The sequence below is a fragment of the Chiroxiphia lanceolata genome, chromosome Z (assembly GCF_009829145.1).
Source record: "Chiroxiphia lanceolata isolate bChiLan1 chromosome Z, bChiLan1.pri, whole genome shotgun sequence".
Lineage (NCBI taxonomy): Eukaryota > Metazoa > Chordata > Aves > Passeriformes > Pipridae > Chiroxiphia > Chiroxiphia lanceolata.
Window position 1 is genome coordinate 18,535,323 of NC_045671.1, and position 23,067 is coordinate 18,558,389.

General features: G+C 36.4%; 1 protein-coding gene across 6 annotated transcripts in view; it reads right to left on the reverse strand.

The window, feature by feature from the left end:
* ADAMTS6 (ADAM metallopeptidase with thrombospondin type 1 motif 6) overlaps positions 1-23,067 on the reverse strand; it is a 146,500-nt gene that overhangs the window by 17,228 nt on the left and 106,205 nt on the right. For all 6 annotated transcript variants that reach the window (XM_032676257.1, XM_032676253.1, XM_032676254.1 and 3 more), the window contains 7 exons: positions 19,887-19,989; positions 18,810-18,943; positions 17,234-17,357; positions 15,907-15,987; positions 12,736-12,899; positions 10,900-11,038; positions 1,480-1,609 (listed from right to left, as the gene is read on the reverse strand). In XM_032676257.1, the coding sequence (XP_032532148.1) occupies positions 1,480-1,609; positions 10,900-11,038; positions 12,736-12,899; positions 15,907-15,987; positions 17,234-17,357; positions 18,810-18,943; positions 19,887-19,989 (875 nt within the window). The remainder of the gene's footprint in view (positions 1-1,479; positions 1,610-10,899; positions 11,039-12,735; positions 12,900-15,906; positions 15,988-17,233; positions 17,358-18,809; positions 18,944-19,886; positions 19,990-23,067) is intronic.

The following is a 23,067-nucleotide window of genomic DNA, read 5'->3' on the forward strand; positions in this document are numbered from 1 at the left end:
TAATAGTTAAGTCACACAAAGGAAGGGATAGGGATGTGTTTGGTAAAAAGGAATTGATCAAACATGACCACTTCTCAAGTCCTGCTCTCAGGTAAACGGTCTGAAAGTCTAGTTGGTGCACTTACAGCCATGCTAAGCAGCGTTATCCAAACAGAGTACAAATGCACATCCTTGCAAGGTAAACATGTATTTATATACAGACTGTGGGGACAATGATTTTGACCTACTTCAGACCTGCTTGTGTGACAGCAAATTCACATTCACACTCAAGATGACAGCAGTGCAATGGCTTCATTTTGCTCTATGTCAAATGAGTAAGGTGTATGACACAGCAGAAGGAAGTGTAGAAGACATTGCTTTGCCATTCTGCAACCAGGCACAACATGAAGGAAGCAGCTGATACTCTAGGAAGATACTGGCTTCATGAACACCTGTTAGGATTTTATTAATGCACAATAATCTTGTCCCATTCCTCCCAGTGTCCTTCATGCCACAATTTAGCAATTTCTAAGAGACATTTACAAGAGATCACAGTATTGTGCAGTACCTACATTTAATCAGCATTAATGATTTTCATGCTCAGTTGGAATACAGCTACAGATTATCACCAAAGTCAAACTAACCAGAGCTTGGGAATCAATAAACTGTTCGTGTCTTTGAGCTTTTCCATGAGCTTTATTTGTCTCGAAACATAAGAGAAGCTGTTGTGCAGATGCTAATATTATTTTCTAGTGCAAAATACCACAACTGTTTCTAAACAGCTTTTGTAAGCTAGGTCCTTGCCACACTTCATTTTCAAATGAGCTGCTGTGTTTTTAATTATCTTTCCAATATATAGCATACAACTATCTTTAAAAATAAATCTAAATAGCAGTAACCATGTAGGCACCTAATCCTTAAAAACACACAGCATTACTGTACAACACTGAGCATGTTGGAGAGAAAGTATGACAAAACTATTATCACAAAATGGTTTGGTCTATTAAGCAGGTTCTATATTTGCCACTTCTCACATGAACACTTCAACCCAAGTTTTAATATAACATACTTTAAAATATAGCAAACATTTAGGATGCAATATTATTAACTAGGGTAAAGTTATTCTCACCTCAACATTCTTCTATCATTGTTGCCTTTAGAATGGTCCCCAGTTCTACTCTCTGCACTATTCACTGCAGATGACACTCACACTCTAAGAAACTATTTAGCTAGTCTCTTTTCACTTAAAATGTATGAGCTGTTCCTCAGTGAAATCAGACTTCCTCTAGCTAAATGAATTTTCCACAGATGATTTTAGAAGGAGAAGATGAAACAGAAACCATAACCAAAACACCAGACCCAAATATCCTTTCTGATAAGACAAGACATGAATACTAGATCAGAATTTTATACACATTTGTTCAATATGATTTATTATAGATTATGAAGAGTTTTCTATCTATGCAAAAAAGCTGTCCATCTTAGTGATTAATGACTTACTCAGGTGGGCAAGGCTCAGTGTTGCAGGCTCTTTGGTTTTCTGGAGGCTTGCTGTCAGGGTCACAGTAATTGTTCTGTACAGTGGAGCTGTCATCCAGCCTTTTACACACCACCTCTTGTTTCTGTACACCTTGGGATGAAATGAAAGACCACTGATTATCTAACCATTCTTGCTCTTCTACTTGCTCAGGATAAGTGTATTTCACCTATTGGTTATTAATCCTACCATCCCACTTTAACTCTCTGAAAGCTGTAGCAGTGTGAATTTCAACTGACTGAATGCCCCCTGACCACAATAAAGCTTTTCCTTCAATTTTAGGCTACCCCACTGAGAGAGGATTTTAAATTGCTGTTGTTTTCTAAAACAAAGCGAATATATTTATAGATTTATTAACAGATTGTTTTCATTTATATATTGCACAAAATTCATTCTCTGTCTGCCATCCTCTCCCAGGAAAGACACTTAAATTTCCAAAGAAAACATCACCAAATTGAAAGTGGTCACACTTCAATGCGGAACTACTGTTTTTGTGCTCTGGTTTAAAATAAACCAGCAATACTGGGAAACAGTGTTGCATTTTTATACATGTTATCCTTCAAATTTTCTTCATGAAAATAACAGAAGTATAATTCAATATGAAAGGTACAGGTTGTCCCTGTGAATACTCATTTTGTCTGGCACTTCCACCAGCTCTTCTTTCATTACTAACCATCAAAAGGGCAATTTAGCATTGATCATTATTCCCAAAACATAATGACATATCGCTGCCAAGGCAACATTATAAGGTAGTGTATTAAACAGATTTTCTGTTGTGTGGGGTTTTTTTTAAAAAACAGGACCTAAAGAAAGGCAGTGAAGAGCCACTAATATGACAACAGTGTATTGTTGTTAAGACTAGTACATACTGACTCCTCTCTCTTTAAAACAAACTGTATGATGTTCATTAGCATAAAAAGACTGTGGATTTGCAATTCACATGCAGTATTTTATTGAACATAACTAGTTACAATTCTGAAATAATGAGATTAATTGCATCATAAAAGTTGCAAAAAGCCCTGTGCCTTTCTTAAAACCAGAAGCAATTATTTAACTTTTTCCAAAATGTGAAATGCATACAACTAAATGGGGATTAAAACCTCCTGGCTTCAAATATCTGCCAACTTTACAGCCATCTCTTCATTTTAAGACACATACAGAATCATAGAATCATAGAATGGTTTAGGCTGGAAGGGAACTTAAAGATCACCCAATCCCCCTGACATAGCCAGGATCATCTTCCACTAGACTGAGTTTTGCTCAGAGCCCCATCCAACCTGGTCTTGAACATTCGCAGGGTTAGAGCATCCACAGCTTCTGTGGGCAACCTGCTCCAGTGTCTCACCAACCTCAGTAGAGAATTTTTTCTTAATATCTTATCTGAATCTGCTCTCTCTTAATTTACTGCCATTCCCTCTTGTCCCATCCTATAAGAAGTCCCTCTCCATCTTTCTTTTAGGCCCCTTCAGGTACTGTACAGCTGCAATTAGATCACCCCTAAGCCATCTCTTTTCCATGCTGAACAAACCCAATTCTCTTAGCCTTTCCTCATAGGAGGAAATAATACCTTCCTTTGGTTCTTGACAAATAAGTGGAAGATCTAAATATTTGAGAAGCTGTGGCAAAATTCACTTTGAATTCTATAATCTATGCAAACACTGCCAAAAGATGGGAATAATTAGAATCAGATCTGAATAACCTGATAAGGAATATTTCTAGCAATTTTCTACTCAAATTTTACCAAGATGATAAATCATATTTCACAGTTCTAGCCGAACAGCAATGCTAGTAACACAGCAGTGCTAGCTGACATACAAGTAATGTTTAACGTTTCTATTACAAGGTGCCTTAATTTTCTTGGTGGCTGATAAAACAGGCTGAATGTGGCCTTCATACTGATATTTCCCTCAAATATAACTGCTTAAAAATAATAATTTATTCATACTTTAGAATTAATAATTTTAATGAGGCATACCATTCTCACAAATATATTTATCAGATAGCATATATATTAATGTTTTTACTGAACTTCCTACTCGCATGAGACACATTTCCTTCTAGGCTTTGGCTAAAAATTGGCAACCTTAACAGATTAATTTCTGAGCAGTTAAGTAATAAGAAAATTCTACGAACATAAAGGATCACTGTGCTCAGTTCTAAAAAAAATTTAAGTCAGGTGTGTTATTTATTGAATGTTGTTCAGTAGTGTATCACCTATAAGACAGTATTCACTACTATTCAGTTACACAGTGAAGAATCTTTAATTGATGCCAGGAGATACATTAATCCTGTTTTTAAAAAGTTCTGCAACATTTTGTCACACAGTATATAAATTTTACATAATTGCTGTCTAGTTACAATGTTATTCAACATAAAACCTCAGAAAAAAAAATCAGATTCTAACTTTTAAGACAAGAAAAAGAAAAGGAAAAGCTAGAAGTGCTGTTTTTACCCAGACAACAGCTACAACTTGGTTATGCCCTGTGGGCCTTGAAAAACTCTTTTTAAATTATCAACTCTTCCCTGAGTATATGGTCTCTCTTAAAATAATTTAAAAAGCACAGCTAAACCAGTTAATTTAAACTCTGGGGGGAGTAATTACAAGCAGTTAGAGAGAAACACTCTGTTTTCAAATCTACAGATTCATAGTTTATAATAAAAGACAAAATGTCCTCATAACTGGTCAATGCAATCCTTACAAAAAAAACAAACTCCAATGTTTTTGTGACCACAATTTCCAGAGAATTGAGATGTTTTGCAGATTTCAATTCACAAATAGTCTGCATGACTTTCAGCAATTACATGGAGCACATTTTATTCTTGAATTAAAATTGCAGGTATGTAAATGCCATATCTATTTTTAAAAGCAATCCCGAAAATTGTGGTTTGTGATTGCAACAGTTAATTATAAAGATTCCAGTACCAATACACAGTGAAGCTTGCATCACCAAAACTAGTGCATGCTGGTTAACCCAGACATACTTTCTGAGCTCACTCATCAGATCACAAGATATTAATCACAGAGCCAAACTTACATTTTCTTTGCTGAGGAAAAATATGTTTTATTTGTCTAAAGATAGTTTCATAATTCATCTGAGGGCATGAAAGGAAAACATAGTTGGCACCACTTTACACAAGTGAGGAGCAGCAAAGAAAACTGGACGGCAATCAATTTACTTAGTATACTGTTTCATAAAAATTCACATAAATACCTAAGACATTTAACTCATCTGGAGATGAACTCTAATAGAATAAATGAAATCCAAACCAATGCTTAGGATTACTGACAAATTCCAGATAATAAATGCTGCTATTTGTTCCCACTTATTGCTAGAATTAATTAAACATGGAAGAAATTAAAAAAAGGAGTATGCACTTATTTGAGTCATGCATTAAAAAAAAAAAACCACAAACCATAAAGGATTTTTTTCCTTTTTTCTTTTCCTTTGCTGGATTTTTTTTAAACAATACCACCAGCCATTCCTTATTAAGAATACTTACTGATCTGGACACAGTCATACACTTGACCTTGGAAAATTACAAGATAACATAAGGAAAGACATGCATGAGAGTAAATAAACTACAATTCTGTGATCTGTAAGTGATATATATCACCCTTTCCTCTCTCTTTCCAGATCTCATTTTGTTTCATTACCTATTTCTACATATTTTATTTTTCCCTTTCTCAGTCTTTCTCATTAAATGATACTCAGGTCGTTAAAGAAAATTTTCTGTTACTGCCATCCATTTTTTCTGATTTCCCTGTGTTCTCTCCTCTCCCATTCTTCTCTGTACACAGAACTTTGCACTGTACATTCTGGTATTCTCCGGCATTGTTTTCTTGTCCAAGTTTACCACCAGCTATAAAGACTCCACAACCTCTCTGGGTAATCTGTTCCAGTGCACAGTCACCTGCACAGTAAAGAAGCCTTCCCCATCTTCAGGTGGAATTTCCTGTGCATCAGTTTCTGCCCACTGCCTCTTGCCCTATTGCTTGGCTCCACTGAGAAAAGCCTGGTTCCATCTTTTTGGCACCTCCCTTCAAATACTTATAGACATTGACTGGAGACAGTTGTTTCTTCTTGAGGCTAAATGGGCCCAGCCCCCTCAGCCTTTCCTTGTAAGAGAGATGCTCTAGTCCCTTAATCAACTTTGTAGCCCTCTACTAGACCCACTCCTGGAGCTCCACGTCTCTCTTGTACTGAGAAGTCCAGAGATGGACACAGCATTCCAGTCCCCACTGGGGCAGGATCACCTCCCTCGACCTGCTGGCAACCTTCTTCCTAATGCACGCCAGGACACCATTGGCCTTCTTGGTCACAAGGACACAGTGCTGGCTCATAGACAGCTCGCTGTCCACCAGGACCCCCTGGTCCTTCTCTGCAGAGCTGCTTTCCAGGAGGCTGGCCCTCAGCCTGTGCTTGTGCCTGGGGTTATTTCTCCACAGGTTCATAACCTGCACTTGCCCTTGTTGAATATCAGACAGTTCTCTGCCCATCTCTCCAACCTTTGTCAGTGAACTTGCTGAAGAGGTATCTGTCCCTTCATCAAAGTCATGGATGAACAAGTTTAACAATACTGGCCTAGTATTGAACCTGGGGGACACCACTAGTGACAGGCCCCTGTGCCACTGATTATGATCCCCTGGATTCTGCCATTCAGCCAGTTCTCAATCCACCTCACTGCCCATTCATCCAGTCCACACTCCTGAGTTTGCCTAGGAGGATGTTGCGAGATATGGTGTTGAAAGCCTTGCTGAAGCTGAGGTAGACAATACCCATTGCTCTTACCTCACCCAGGTAGCTGTTTCATTATAGGAGGCAATCAGGTTGGTCAAGTATGATTTACCTTTAGTGAATCCATGCTGACTACTCCTGATCACCTTGTCTTCCACATGGGTAGAGATGGCCCCCAGAACAAGGCACTTCATCACCTTCCCAGGGACTGAGGTTGAATGGCCAGTAGTTCCCTGGGTCCTCCTTCTTGATCTTTTAGAAGACTGGGATGATATTTGCTTTCTTCCAGTCCTCAGGCACTCTCCTGATTTCCATGACCTTTCAAAGATGATCATGAACAGCCCGGCCATGATGTCTGCCAGCTCTCTGAGCACTTGTGTATGCATCCCCTTAGGGCCCATGGACTTGGGGATGTCAAATTTCTTTAGGTGTTCTGAGACCCAATCCTCCTTGGCCAAGGGAAAGTCTTCCTTCCAACATTCCTTTACCCGGGTCTCCTGGGTCAGAAAATCCCTGCGGGCTGGTCTTGACACTGAAGACTGATGCCAAGGCGGCATTCAATAGCTCTGCCTTCTCTGTGTCCTCCATTTCCAGGGTCCCCTCTACATTTACTAACTGGCACACATTATCTTTAGTTTTCCTTTTGATACTGATGTATTTGAAAAAGGCCCATTTTGTTATCCTTGACGTCCTGGGCCATATTTACTTCTAGATGGGCCTTGGCCTTTCTAGGCTCATTTCTACTTACTCTGACCACCTCTCTATATTCACTCAAAGTGGTCTAACCCTGCTTCCATCTCCTGTGTGTTTCCACAGAGGTTTTTTGCCCCCTTGGCTTAATATCTTTCACATCGGGGTGCATCGTTCTTGAGCCTGAAGGAAATGATCCTTGAATACCGACCAACTCTCTAGAACCCCTCTTCCCTTCAGGGCCTGTTCCCATGGGATTCTTCCAAGAGGATCCCTAATGAGACTAAAGTTAGCTCTCCTTAAGTTCATGGCTGTAATCTTGCTCACTGTCCTGCTATGTCTTCATTCAATATTGAACTCCACAACCTCATGGTCATTATAGCCAAGCCTGCCTCTCAGAGAAGACTTTCCTCTGCTTTTAGAGGTAATCTAAACATGAAGTGTTTGTTTCATGAAGTTTAACTTATTTTCTAGACACAGCTATGGAGAATACAGAGGGAGAGGGGGTATAATGTCTGCTTATAGAGAGGTCATTGATTTCAGGTGAGCTTTCACATGTGATGATGAAATTTCTTGCATGCATCAGAGGTCAGAAATTCCAGAGAGCTACCTGTACAATAATGAATTCATAATTAGCAAGTAAGACTGTAATTTTATGCTCTGAGTTGCTCAGTACCATGAGAACCACAAAGGGGAGGCAGGAATGGAATCCAGAGCTCAGCATTCAGCCGTTGGAAGTAGGAAACTCTTCTCTTCCCTAACATTCCATTTACTATGCTCTTCCTATTGTGCAAAATGGACAGGCCCTAGAACAGAGGTCCTGTTGGAAAAGGTAATGTTTTTAATGTTCAGATTTGACTCCTCAGCACAGCAGAGATGAACATAATATAGAAGTCCAGCGGAAAAGACAGCGTGTCTCTTTCTAACCAAAGATTGCAGGTTGCTTCTAGCTGGCTCTTAACTTGTTCCTTAGCTCCTGAGCGCTCTAGTTACCCTTCTCCAAGGCAAGGCATAAAGCAGGTCTAGGAACAGCTGAATGCAGTGGATTGCTCTCAAAATGCTATGAAGGAGAGACTGCACAAAAAAACTGGACACTTCTGCAACATATAATACTCAAAAATTATTTAAACTTTGCACTGTCACAATGCCTTTGGGCTCTCCTTCAGCCATTCAACATATATCCTCAAGTTCACACTGGAGAAACATCATTTTGGTTATTACATGTAGTAATAATCAGGTTTAAAAATCACAGACTTGGTCAAAAGGTATGCAATGCAGATAAAATTAGTCTGATTTAGAGACAAACAGACTTATGCAGTGTTCAGTAGACATGAGCTAGCCTGTGAAAATGGTGCCTGGTCAATTGGTCCCTGTTTCACAGAACAGCCACAACTACAGGAAAAAAAAGATTTCATAGTAATCCTTAATTCTGACATTTCCTGGCTTCTAAATACTTGCAAATGTGATGTTCTTCTAAGAGAGCTTTTTAAGTGTTACATACTCCTAGAAAACAAGACATAACCTTAAAATACAGACAAGTTCAGAGATGGATAGAAGTTAAATGTGTTCATTAGAGTTTAGATTTGCCTAAAGCTTTGAAATAAACCCTATGCTTTGATATAGAAGTATATCTGGCTCTACATTATCTGGAGGTTTCCTGGATCAGGATGAATCATATGATCAAAACCTGATCAGTTCTTGCACTACAGGTGAGGTACACCAACTACAGTAAGAAGCAGGAAAATGTTGAAAAATATTCACAGTCTGTCCCTAAGTCACCATGTATTTCTTTAACCCCCTAAATAAAAATATATTTCCATGCCAATATTCTTCACACATGCTTATTATCCTTTTTACTTTCAGTGAGAAATTCTTTAACTGTTTAATACTTTGTTATCCTTTGAAGTCTAGCAAAATGTCTCTTCTAAAGACAGAGTTTAAGTAAGTAGAACTTCAATAATGAACTTCATAATGAATACTATAGAAATAAACAAAGCCATGCTGTGGTTTCAGTTTTAAGTTTTCTCAACACTTCATATTTTTACTAACTAAATTTGCCAGTTAAAGTCTTTGTCTCTACAACCTTTGTCTCCCTTTTCTTTTTCCCTGACTCAGCTCCTCTTTAGAATTGTATCTTCTTTTGGCATACAGCGAAAGGTGTTTCATAAACAGAAAGGAGTAGCAGGTACTCAAATAGAGAAAGCAGATACAGTCTTTAAGATGAATTATAGCTACAATGTAATACTTATGTCATGAGCACAGCGCTCAGTGAAAACAAGTGGCCACAGGATGTCCTTCTATTAAGCTGAAAGACAGGAGAGAAAAGTGCCTGGTTTGGCCACCATAAGCTACCAAAAAAAAAAAAAAAATCTCTCCTTTCCCTCCCTCTGAATTTAAAAATAATAAATACAAGCAGTTTTTAGGGATTCACAAATCTTCCCTTGAAAGTTAATGATTACATCCAATTTTTTTAATCTAGACTAGTGCCTACTCCTTCAGAACCAATTATTTTTTCATTGTATACTGTCAAATGTGTGAAATAAGAATGACCTTCATGACAGAAGATCCATGGCTAAAATCTTGCCTCTACCTAAATCAGTGGAAAATTTCCCATGACATCAGACAGATCATTAACTCACTGCCATCATAAAAAATAGGACTTGACAATACTCCTAAGGTTCTGATACTTGGAACTGTCTTTTGCTATGAGCTAGGCACTTCCCTTCTTTATACTTCTCCTTTAAAATGTTCCTTTCCCTACCACAGTTACTATTACTAAAATTGAAGTTAAAAAAAGCACCCTGTAACCCAGGAATCTAACAAATGAACAATAAAAATACTGGAGAAAGTTGGCATCTTTGTCTATTTTGTTTCAAGACCTTCTCTAGTGTCAGAGAAAAGAATTCATGCTATCCTTTGTGTATTATGTATGGCTAAACTGTATTTACACTGCACACAAGAAGTAATGGCCACAGCAACTTCCAGCAGAAGGGTGAGTTATCGTGGTTCTAAACATGAATGCTTCCAATAGTCAGAAAACAAGAAAGTGAAAAATATTTGTTCCAAAGGTTCTTTAAAAAAATATTGTATCTTCCTCTTGCTGTGGGCTATTCACAGTGCAGCAGAAACTGAAATTCTGAGATGGATTTAAAGCACTCTCCCATATCTTCTGAAACAGAGGCATGTTGGGGAGATGATTCATTCAGTCTCCAGAGAGAAGAAAGATACTGTTCACACAGCACTTCTACTCACCAGTTCCTTGTAGCAGCAATGGTGTTGGCTTTGAAGGAAGCCAACTGTCCTGCTCTCCCAGCCAGAGGTAAAGAATTGCATTGGTGGCCACTAGAGGGAGGATTAGGAATATAGTAAATTGTGGGCAAAAGCCACCCATGATGATTCACATGGGACAACCTACAAATCCCCCACTGCTGCCAAAGGGCAACAGTTCTCTCATATTGCTATGGGCTAGCAAGTATAATCCAATTGTTATCATCTGCTATAGAGGAGCTGCCAAGTGTGCATCCTAAACTTTGGTGGCTGGAGGACAGGAGGACTGACTAGAATTGTGTGAAACATACCTACAAACACACAAAGACACATCTCTTTAATAATGGGTGCCTGTTTTGCCTTCTGGTTTTTAATCTCCTTACTCAAAACTTCTGATGTCCTTTATCAACAAAGCTCCTGTGAAAATCAAACATAGCAACTTCAAGAGGGTCTCGGAAGAAGTATCAGCAGAGAGAGACACTGTGCCAAGATACACTGTATTTAATCAAAAGATATGAACATATTAAATGTACTTAAAAACAATAAAATCCATTGTGATTAAAATAAATGTTCATTAAGGTTTGAGGCATGCCTGAAAGAAATGTTTTCAATTAGTCACCTACATAACTATACAGTAAAGTGTATCTTGCAATTCAGTTTACCCTGTAGCTTGACTGCCTGGTGTCTTACCTCCAGTACAAGTGGCAGAACATTCTGACCAAGGCAGGTGATTCCATGCAAAGCCAACTTCATTGTCTCCACTGCCAGTGCGAGAGATGGGAACATTGAATTTATACCTTATACCCAAATTTTGTTCCTGTAGCAGAATCTGTAGTTGAAAACAACTGGTTATACCATTAAAACGGGCAAGCAGAGGGCAAACACAGTGACATTTATTCTAGGCACGTGTTACATCCTGTCAGAGGCAACAAAGCAATAAAGGAAGTCACAGTAGTTCTTTTAGGTATTCCCACAAGAATCTGTACTAACTTTTAAAACATATACAAAAGTATTATTGTCTAGGATGAGCTTTATCTTTTTTTTTCTCCCTTAACACAACTTTATAATTTCCATCAGTTCTTTATTCCTGAAAAAATTGTTCTAAAATGCTAGCTTTCATAAAATTAATGTCTTCATGGAAATTAATTTGAGAGCTGAATAACTATGGGAGCTCAAAGCTGGACAAGGACATTACTGTGCAAACATGTAGCAGTTCTAACTAAAATATTATGAGGGGTACAAGCCACACAGCAGCTATGAACCTAACTCTGCCCTTGTTAGCACTTCTAGCAACTACAGTAATAGCAATAATAGCAACAACAGACTGTTGCTGAGGTAATTGTTTTTCCTTAATGCAGCCAACAGCATATGCTTAGTGGAATCACACCTGTGATTCCTTTAAAGGAATATCAAAACTCTTGCCAAAGCCACATCACTGCACATGATATAGACAAAAGTGCAACAATCACCATGAGCTTTCGTCTACCCTCACTGTTGTACTGCACTTCCACCCTGTCCAACAGTAGCCTTTGACTCTCTAACAAACTTTTTTTTTATTGCTAGTAATATATAATCATGTTAGATGCAACAATCTGACTCATCTTAGGGCTACTTCTAATCCATTTCTACTTTGTTACATTTTTCAGAAGCGCTTCTGCCTACCTTCATTGGATGAAAGAGCAGAGAACTTGCAGAAAGAAGGTCAGTGACACTGACTGAATGAGAAAAGGCACTATAATAATTGTATATTCATTCTATATGAACTCTCTAGCTTATCAACAGCTACAGAAGATAAAAAGATGATTCAGGTGTTTGAAAATGCTGCCTAAAATGTGAATATCCATGCAACAATTATTCTACACAAAAAATATCCCATCTGGCTCAGGCAGCTCCTGAACTGCGAATCTGGCAGCTGACAGACTATACTGGGAAAGTATCACTTTGTTCTTATACTCCTCAACGTAGCAGTGAAACAGCAGGCTCACTCACTATTGCCTGTTGTCAGAGACAGGGTATCAGGATCCTGGTCACATCTTCTGTTACATCCTCATACCTTATAAAATCTGTTCAGAGCAATGTATGTCACAACAATATACTTTAACATGGGTCAAGTAATGATACTCTTTCTGTGGTAAGAGTATATATACGTCACACTCAGGCCAGGCTTAAAACTGACATCTACAGAACTGTCAGGGACTATCATCTATCAGCAGCATGCAGAGATAAAATGTATGGCTCATTTACGATTTCTGCTACTATTAGTGTGAACCACATTTAACAGAGATGAGGCATTTTCTGTGAGACTGCCTGGTGCTCTTCTGACTCTTTCCCTATTTCATTACAATGTTTGCAGTCAGTTTTGAAAGGTAGGAAAGGTGTATCAAAAACACTCATGCAAAGTCCCAGCTAAGCAAGCTGTACAGTTTTTGAAAACACAACCTATTTTTATTTCATTCATGGCCTTGACTTTTCTCAAAACACAAATACATATTTCAAATTTCACAAATATATTAATTATAACTTTACCATGACTATGAGATTTTCTGAAGTAGGGCCTAGTGCTTCCAAAGACTCTGGTTCATCTGCTGGCCTCTTGTAATAGAAAGCTGTTCCAGCAACATCAAACTTTCTTGGCCAGTCAATAGTCCAGGCACCATTAATATAGTAGTCATCCTCTTCAGATTTTAAAGCTTAAAAAAAAATACAAGCCACCTAAAAATTGGAAGTAGCATTTATAATGGAGAAGCCATTGTAAATTATTTTACTAAGCTGTTAGAAGTATGTGAACTTCAGCTCTATATCACTGTTTTTTCAAGCAATATAAAACCTTTTCTTTAGCCCTGGTCAAAAGATCCCTCATGCAAATCAACAGTTTCACCTCTGCAATAATCTTCAATATGCAGATGTACTTTGCAGGTTTCAATGTGCAGACGCTATATGGAACAAACCAGAATGCCTCAGACAACTTACAATATATCTTAAACTTAAAAACTGAGCCCATGAGCAATGTATGCTGATCTACATAAAACAGATGCAGGTCTGAAATGTATAATCAACCTCATCTTTAGATTAAGAAACCATGTCATGGAATAAGTATCTCAGATAATGTCCAGAGGAAAATAGAGAAGGAACATTTAGTCTGACACATGACTTCAAATCAGCTCTTGTTTTCTTTCCTTTGTCCACTATTTTTTTCCTTATTAAACCATAAATACAAGATATTTCTACCACAAATCTAAGTATCAGGTACTTGATCTGATAGGATATTTTATTGTTCCTAATTTACAGCCTTGACCATAAAAGAACTGTAGGTAAAACAGCTATTTCATAGCTAACAAACCACTAGGATGGACAAGCACATATTATTCAGGGATTTTATTATTTTATTATTTTATTTGATATTTTATCAATAATATCAGAATAAATTTCTAAATATAAAATTAACATTGGCTCTTAAGATTAATATTCTGTTAATTAGATACTGACTTCTTGACTTAAGGTGAAGATTACCAACATACATATTTCGCTTATATATTTACTTTAAATAAAACATGTTTTTAATAAAGGGAAAATGATGGTTGGAAACCCATAATCAAAAAGCTTGTCATTTTTGTTGAGACATATAACTGACTTTACTGGATAGGGAAAGAATTCATATCATAACGTTAAGGATTAAGACAACTTTGGTTGTGTAATGTTTTATTCTCAATTGCATGCATGTGGGCAGTTGGTTTACCTTAAACAGTTACAGAAAATGTCTCAATGATACTTGAATTTTCTAAAACATATCAGAGAGCATTCATACGAGCAAGAGACAGTCGAAGAGGCAGTAATGTTCAGCTGATGACAGCAATATTCAGCAGGGATTAGTAACCATTTCCATCAGCACCAAAGGGTCTAAAAATGAACATCTTTCCATAGCTTAAATCCAATTGCACTGACTTGCTTGGATTTACTTTGGAAATACTCACGTGTTTAGAGTAAAGAAACTAGCTCTGACACATTCACTTACCTGGAATTCTCAAAGTAATTTAAGTTCCTTATTGTCTATAGAAGTTCTGTAGTACCAGAAGGAGATGATAAACAAGAAACTAGTAACAGAGAGGAATTCCCTATTTGTGTAGTCACTGTATTGTGTCATGAACCATAGTAGTGAGGAGAGAGCCTGGAACTCAGGAAATCCCTTGAAATTGTGACAAGCACGTAAAAAAGAGTATTTATGTACAACTGTACATTTTTAGATCTGTGGCCAGATTAAATATAAATGAAGCTGTATTTTCTATTTAAGCCAAAAAATTTCCATTGTCCATCCATTTTATTCAGATCGTGCCAATCAAAATGCTTTTCCAGATCACTTTCCTCTGCTCTATTCCTACAGAAGAATAACAAACAATTGTAGGAGCATCTTTGTTCTGGTTTCCACCTGTCCATGAAATTCCAGAAAATGACTATGATAGTATACCTCCCTCCAACCATCTCTGTTTGAAATGTCACTACAGGATGTAGAAGTAAACTTACACATAGTACATTTTGAAATGGGGGAGGGGCCATGGGGAACATGATGCTGAAAGAATAGAAGCACTCAACTGCTAGTAGTGTTATTATTCCTGCAGAATTGAAGGAGATTGAATATCTGCTGAATTTCAGAAAGGGTTGCAGGCAGAAAGAAAGGTAGGTATTCAACAGTACCATCACTGTCAATATAATCCACTTAGGAATTTATGTGACTAATGAGGATAATTGCCTTTCTAACTCACAAATATCACAAATCCCTTCCCAAATGTTAGTGTTATATACCAACTACATGGACTACAGACTGGTATAAGTAGCCCCTGCAGCTGCTTTTCAGCTTAAACAAGTAGTGTTAATCTGTTAGTTTGCTGTAGAACTAATCAGCTCTCTAATCTACTTCTGACTAAGAAATTGGTGTTCTTGCACCACTGTCAATTGACTGTTATTCAAACTAAGCTACAGAAACTTTCAGAAATGCATGTTGTCTTGAGTTTGACTAAGATTTGTAAATACCATTATTAAACAAAAACAGAAAGCACATTTAATAGTCTTTAAAGAAATTGATAATAATCTGGGAATCTGAATTTAATCCTGTGCTTTACAACAGGTTTCCTGAGTGATCTCACTTAATCACACAGTTTTTCTGCATCTCATTTTCTTTATCTATAAACCAGGAATGGCACCTAGTCCCTATAAGAGCAACACTGTGGAAGGAGTACATTTAATTGCCTTGAAGTATGGAGACGGCATTGTTAGCATTTAAGTAACTATGGCTGCTGATGAAATAAAATTGCGTTTTAAAACATTATAATCCCTCAAGAGAATTCTCAGATGGATGACATTACTTCACAGTGGGACAGTAGATTATTTATTTCCTCATATTGAGTATTATTTCCTCATCCACTTCAGTTCAAGTCTAACACTTCTACTGTAGTGACTTTGACACGACTTTGCACTGAATGGACAAGGAGGTGTATACGTGGTGTATTTCAACAGCTCCATTCAAGGGAATATATTCTAACTAACTGCTATAACTGTCTGATCACAACCTAGTATTTGCAGCTAACTATTCCCTCTGCTACTTCTAACTTTGTGTATGGTTTGGCCAAACCAGAAAATGTATCTTCAAATCACAACATAAACTCTGACTTAAATAACAGTCTGCTACTTAAACCATGTTCTCACCAATGTAGTTCTTTGACATTGCCACTTCTCTTATTTCAATGTGCACAGAACCTCTTGGAATTTGAACCACTTCCAAATATCCTATAAGACAAAGATAAATTTTATTTATTGTTGTTGTTGTTGTTTACATTCATCAATATTAAATAATGTAACTGACCATTAGTGAATTACTTACAACAAAAAATTACTATGAGATATAGGATTCAAATATACTTGAACATTTGCTTTCATATCATATAAAAGAAAGCTCTTTAAACTTCACACAAAAATTTTGAAATGATAAGAGGAACTTATGTATTCAGGAATTCCTTTTTTTAAGTACTAATAAAGTATTTTCATCAGTGTATCAGAAGCAATTAACATATAAAATTACTTTAGGATTCTTGGATAATTCAGGTGGGTGAGGACCTCAGTCAGTCATTAAGTCCAACTTCAGCTACAAGCAGGGGCAAATTGGACCAAAGTTACTAAGTAGTTTATCCTCCTAGGTCATGAAAAACTCCGAAGATGGAAACTGTACAACCGTTCTGGGCAATGGGCTCCACTGCTAGACTGTCCTCCTGGGAAAATATTTTTTTATTCCATTTGGTAAGCACTTTTCTTCTATCAATTTACAGCCATTGTCTCATCTTCCACCAGGTACCCAGCAGTGCAAAGAGCCTGTTTTCTCCATAACCTCCTCACAAATATTGGAAGGTTGATACGAGGTCACCAAAAACCAGGGGATTCTCTAGACTGGAGACTGTCCAAGCCCAGTTCTCTCAACCTCTCCTCACAGAGGATCAAGAGCTTCAGACCTGTATAATCTTACTGATTGCTCACTGAACTGAACTAACTCCAGTGTGTCACTCCTTTTCCTGTATTAGTGAGTCTAAAACTGGTAACACAAAAATTACAAGACTAATATTTTCTTTTTTTTTTTGAGCTAAGTTTTAAAATAATTGCATATATACATTTTCTGAGTTCTTAATATGATGAACATTTCTGGATTTTTGCTACTCTAAAATGTCATGCATGACTAGCTACTAGATTCTACCATACACAGTAAAATAATACACAACATTACTCTTACTATATTGCCATAACTAAACAACAACAAAACACTCTCCACTTATTTCTTTTAGTGCATTAAAGACCAACAGACCTAAGTAATGAAACACACTGTATTTAATACCAAACTAATACAGAAAAAAAGGAAACAATGAGGTAAAAGGAGTCCAAGTGAATGACCAGCAGCAATGCCATACTGGGAATCAAGGCAGCAGAGGTATTTACTGAAGAGTCATCTAAATGTACTGTGCAACAGAATGGACATACACGTACATACCTCCTCTGAGCAATGAGTCATTGAAGAAACCTTCAGTGGCTTCACATGTACTCCCATCTCCTCCACAAACACGGCACCTATCTTCCTTAGCATCAGACCCCAAAATATTATCACAACCTACATGCTGAGAACAGATAAGAACAAATATTTTAATAGGGTGATGGTCTTGCACCACTATTTTTGAAGTTTTTCTCTCAAGTTTGAGATATTCAGTTCTTCTTTCTATCTAGTCTGTTTTTGATAGCCAGTACTTCTAGTGGATTTTCCTTGTCAGTGAAAGAAAATAAAAAAGGAGAAGAATCCACATTTTAGAGTTGTTATCAATTCTTAATAAATAAGAACCTTTTATTTCTACTGTGACTTTCAGGAAGGGATTTCAGTGTTTTGCAAACAATAAAATTATTATGGTTATCAATAAATGATTAGTGATGTTGTTATTTAACATTACTACAGCTGTGTGCCCTCTATTCTATATTGCTTTGTTAAGGTAAACATTTGCTGTTAGTTCCTTAAACATTTATACAGCATAATCAGTATTTCTATTTCGAAAGGCATTACAACTTCATAGACCTACATTTCCGTATCCTGCAGGGAAAACTTGCAATTTTCATAAGTCTGAATGTAAAGTGCAAATGACTTCAAATTAAGAAGAAATGTGGAATAAAACATAGTGAAAGGCTGAATTGCACGCTGTACTAGATGAAAAGAAATTTAAAAAAAATGAAAATAAAGACAGAGTCTTTCGGAAAAAAAGAAAGAAGGATGAAACAAGTAGGTTGTAAACAGAACGAACATTGCAGTTTGCCAATTTTCTCCAGGATTTATACAAAGAAGAAGGTAGCTACATAACTGTTTGCCTGTCTTTTTTTACTGTCTAACAATATTATCTGTCATCTTCTAAACAGGTAATACACAGATCATAAGAGAATTTAAAATACTTTAAATAACTGACAAAATATTATAGTTCTAACCATTTAGATTTCTACTTACTGTTTCATCAAGATGACAGACACCCAACTTTATTCATGGTTCATTCTCAACTTGAGATTTTTTTCGCTAGTTTACTAAAACATGGCAGACTTTTAGTAAATGGCAAATACTTGCATCATTATCTTTTTCTTAGAACTAAAGAGCAATAGTGACAACTTTCTGTTTCAATTACATTAACAGTAGGATTTTTGTAACAAGATGAACTCATTAGAGACAAACAAATTAGTATGTGCACATTTACTGCTTTTCAGCCAGAGTGGTGTTCTAACTGAAGTGATGGAACAGGCCGTGGAACAGCGCAAAGAATCTGTTCATCTGTTGTGCTTTCCATCAACTCTTCAACAGAAACCATAAAGCAAGGAAAGAGACAAAATGACAGATTCTATGAAAGTCTGTGAGAAGCTACTGAAATTCAAATGATTTGTCTATTTTATGTAATACCTTTTTTTATCTTTTTGTCTCAATCTTACACTTTTATTAACAATTTGACCTGTCAACACTCCCATTTCATATGTACCATAATTAAATGTATGTGACAGCAGACGCAACAAAGTAATCCGTAAGTACTCTACAAAACATTTGTAACCTTGCATTCTCCATTGATACAGATATCCAGTGAATCAGCATTGCACTGAGTCCCATCTATTACTGCAGGAGCACGTTCAGTGTAAAAATTATAACCTTCAGCCAAGCAGTTTAATGCACATGGTTTAACCCCACCTGGACAACAAAAACAAATGAAATACAAAAGAAATACAACCAACAGAAATCTTGAAAAATTAATGTTTAGGTATAAATATTACGCATAAACAGATGTGAAATTTCTAGTCTTATACCTGACACATATAATGTATAAGCTTTATTTAACGTCCCCTGATTTCTTTACTTGACTCTTCTTTCTTGCAAAAAAGATTATTTAACATAGAAAGACATGTCAAGGTTGGCAGGCTCCATAAAAATTCCATTATGTTAACACAATCCTAATGATTACTGAACAATTTAAAACAATAAGGATACTATTTGAAAAGGAAGAATAAGAACAGACTGTAGTGCTAGAAGTATATCAAGGTAAATTTGAAAACCAAGATAAGACTACGTCAACTAGGAATTCAGTCCTATTTGAATTATAGTACAGCTCAAACCCCATGATAATAATTACCTTTTTTAGGCTTTTAATCTAAAAAACCATTAGTAAAATCATTTAGGCTTGTAAGCCAAAAATCATTGGTAAAACCATTCAGGTTAATAAAATGCAAAAACTTTCTAAAGCTTTCAGGCTTTAGAACAGGAAAAAAAAATAAAAGAGCAATTGAAGAACTTTGAAAAATGACAGAAACATAACCAAACTTGATTAAACTATCTCAAAAAAGAAAGGAAATTACAGCCTTTCTATTGCAACTGCAGGTGGAAAAGGGCTCCATATTTTTTAAGTGGAGTCTTTATGATGCTCGCTCCCCTCCACAGCAAAACAAAATCTACCAGGATAGAGAAATGTTGCTCTTCTGCAACATTATCAGCAACTGACAAAAGTATGAGCTTCACAAAGTTAGCTCATTCTATTTTAATCAAAACATTCTATTTACAATCATTACTCTCTATATAACACTTATATAATTTTGAAGATTTCCCATTAAGATAACATTTTTGCAATGCTAACCATTACCTCCAGTGTAGGGTTTCCAGTTATAATACTTGCCCCGGAAAGGCATATTGTCAAAATCTGCACATTGCTTCTCTCGAAAATCACGGGCCCCTGAAGGACATGGCTAAAACACGAGACAAAAAAGTTTATTTATTCCAAATATAAGCATGAAAGGAAATGCTTAAATGCTTATACCACAACTACAATCATGCAAGAGATGAGAAGATGATTTCCTGCTTTGTCTTGTGGCTCCAATTCTGAAATTCGCTTTATTAGTTTACAATTGAAGTGTCTATTTTGCAACCATAGGCTGGCATGAAATAGCTGAAGTAATTTAAAGACAGGTAAGTGTTACATAACAGTTTCCATAAAACTGGAAAATCAGAATCCTGTCAAACTATGCATCATAATCAATCCATCAGCTACCTCCTTATAAACACATTAAAAAAGCTAGAAAAAGACTTAGGTAAGAACTGTAGGCTCAGTTATACTGTATTAAGCAGCTGTACTGAGACACGTTACTAAGACATCAAGAAAAAAATAAAGCATTTTCTAGAGAGCTGTATCATTCCTGTTTACTTGTAGCCTTGACAAAAGTATTGTTTTAAGGCTGAGACTAAGAACAGATAGCGTGCCCGGCTCTGACTACTACCAGCCTCCAGGCATCAACAAACAAAAACTTACACTTAAATTTTCATTGCTTTCCATTAACAACTACAAAACTCTAAGGTATCTTTTTTACTTGGAATGAGGGTAGATTTAAGTTAAATTAATCTTGAAAAGAATTATAGAGAAAGAGAATTCTTTGCTATTTCTCATATTTTTCATCAGCAGATTCAAAGTAATAATGACAAGTAATCTTGAATCCAACCCCAGCACATTAAACATTGTTATCAATGTTTAAGTACCTGCTGAAATTACAAGCTTCATCAGACAGTATTTAAAAATACAGATTAAAATCATGTTTAGACTGGAAAAGAATTTGTTTGACAGACATCAGAGGTGTTAATAAATATTACTATTTTATCAGCAACAGAAGAATCCATATTATGGCAGTTCTCCTTGTCTTCCTATGTACCTAAGCCAGTCAGCACTTCTCAGGAATCTGAAATGCATTCAAGTGAAAGAGTCTCTACGAACATGGATGCTAAAAATTTACTGCACAATGCAAATATTAACATAATAATTATTATTCTCATTATACATTAATCAAGATCTTATAATAGCTAGCCCATGTGCAATAACTGCTTCTCTTTACTGGGTAAGATATTTCACTTTTTTCATGTAGCTACAGTACATTGATAATTCTTGTCAAGCAACAGAGTGCTTGTGTTTCCAGGTCCTCTTTTATGAGACTGCCAATCATGAGGCAGGATCTAGCAAATGTATGAGAACTTAAAATCAGGTCTGAAGAAGGTCCTGAGGAGAAGACGTTTTGAATTAAAAAAGTATTAACAAATTATTGAACCAACACTGACACAACACCAAACATCTGTTCATCTCGAAGTTTGGGGTCAGGCAGACTTCAGTGATTGAACTCATTGTCTCCTATTACCAAACACCTCAGAGAACATGAGAAGATGACAGTTCAAACTCAGATTTCAAGATGTAGCTTCTCACATGAGTTCATTTTAGAAAAAAATTGCTTGAAAATATTAAAATTATGAAAGCAAGGAATAACACCTGTGAATGTATGCATAATGAAAGGAACCAACAAGAACCATTTGCCTACATTCTATTAAGAGAAAGGACTGAAGAACAAGAAACTTATAGAAGTATGTATATACAGTTATATAAACAAAATATTCCCATAATTTGTAAGCAAACCATGCTTCTTATCATATATATATAAAGGAGGCTTTTACAGTTTTAGAAGTAAATAAAATTTAAGATTTACATCCTTATATATATTACAAATCAATTACCTACTTCAACTGAGAAATACTGTGTCTTGCAACTCTATTAGCATTTTGTATTTTTTTTAATTAAAACACTTTAGGTGGAAAAATACATATATTTTTGTTAGAGATAGTGTGGTTGGTGGTAGAAAATAATTTTCTGATGAGCGTGTTCTTTCTACCACACTTTTGTTTCCAGAACTCATTAGCTAATGTTATTTTCTGCTGATCTCAATGTTTCCATTAGCAGATACCCTTTGAATTCAAAAGTCATATATGGCTTTGGAAGTACTTGATGAGAAACAAGCCTAGTAGGAGCATGTGTGCTGCTTCCAAAGGATTAAAATGGTCAAAAGAAAGGCCAACCAGAATTAACTTATCTCTGCAAGAAAAATGAAGTCAAAATGAAGGGGTTTTTGCATTATGAATAGTGGGAGCTTTAGGGAGTGCTATATTGAAAATTACAGATGGGCAATGAATGTTGACACTGAAAAATAAACTTCAACAGAAAAGATGCAAAACCCACACATTTATTCATAAAATCAATAACGTATTTGCATGCTTTAAATGCTTACATTAATCCAACATACCATTCAATTAAAAATGTCAAGTACTAAGGACTATCATAAATCTTGAAACAAAATCTACTGGTCTCTGCAATTCTTTGAACGTCAATTGACGTTCATAATTTGACCTTATACATTTATATGGTGTCTGACCCTCTCAGTGGTAAGTCACTCACTATTCAATGGGTTCAGCTCTAAAATTAAACTGCATGATCATTCTGGTAGTACAATAACCAGATGGCAAAACAGCAGGTTTAGAATACATTTTCACAGAATGTATAAAAGTATTGTGTAACAGATTAGCACTGAATGTTTTAAAAGTGTAAGAGGGCTTAAAAGTGGATCGACAGAGGACACTTTAATTTGTGGGACTTAAAGTAGTGCAGTTAAGATGAGCAGCTCCAGAAATCTTTAGACACCCAGCTTCTGGAAACTCACTCATACAGTAAATCCATAGAAAAGTCAAGCCTTGGCTATCAAAAGCGTATAATTTTTTCCTTAAAAATCTGTTATTGGCCCCTGCTGGGAGACAAGACAGTGGGCTAAACAGATTTTTGCTCTGATGTGGAACGCTTCTTGTTCACCTTTACCATGGAAGGTCAAGTTGAACTTACTCCAGGCTCCAGTGTGAAGGCACCAGCTGAGCCCTACATTGAGATTGGGATCCTAAGATCTGGCAGAACATCTAGGGTGTCTGCAATATAGATGTGCCTTGTAGGACAATTGTTTGCCAATTAA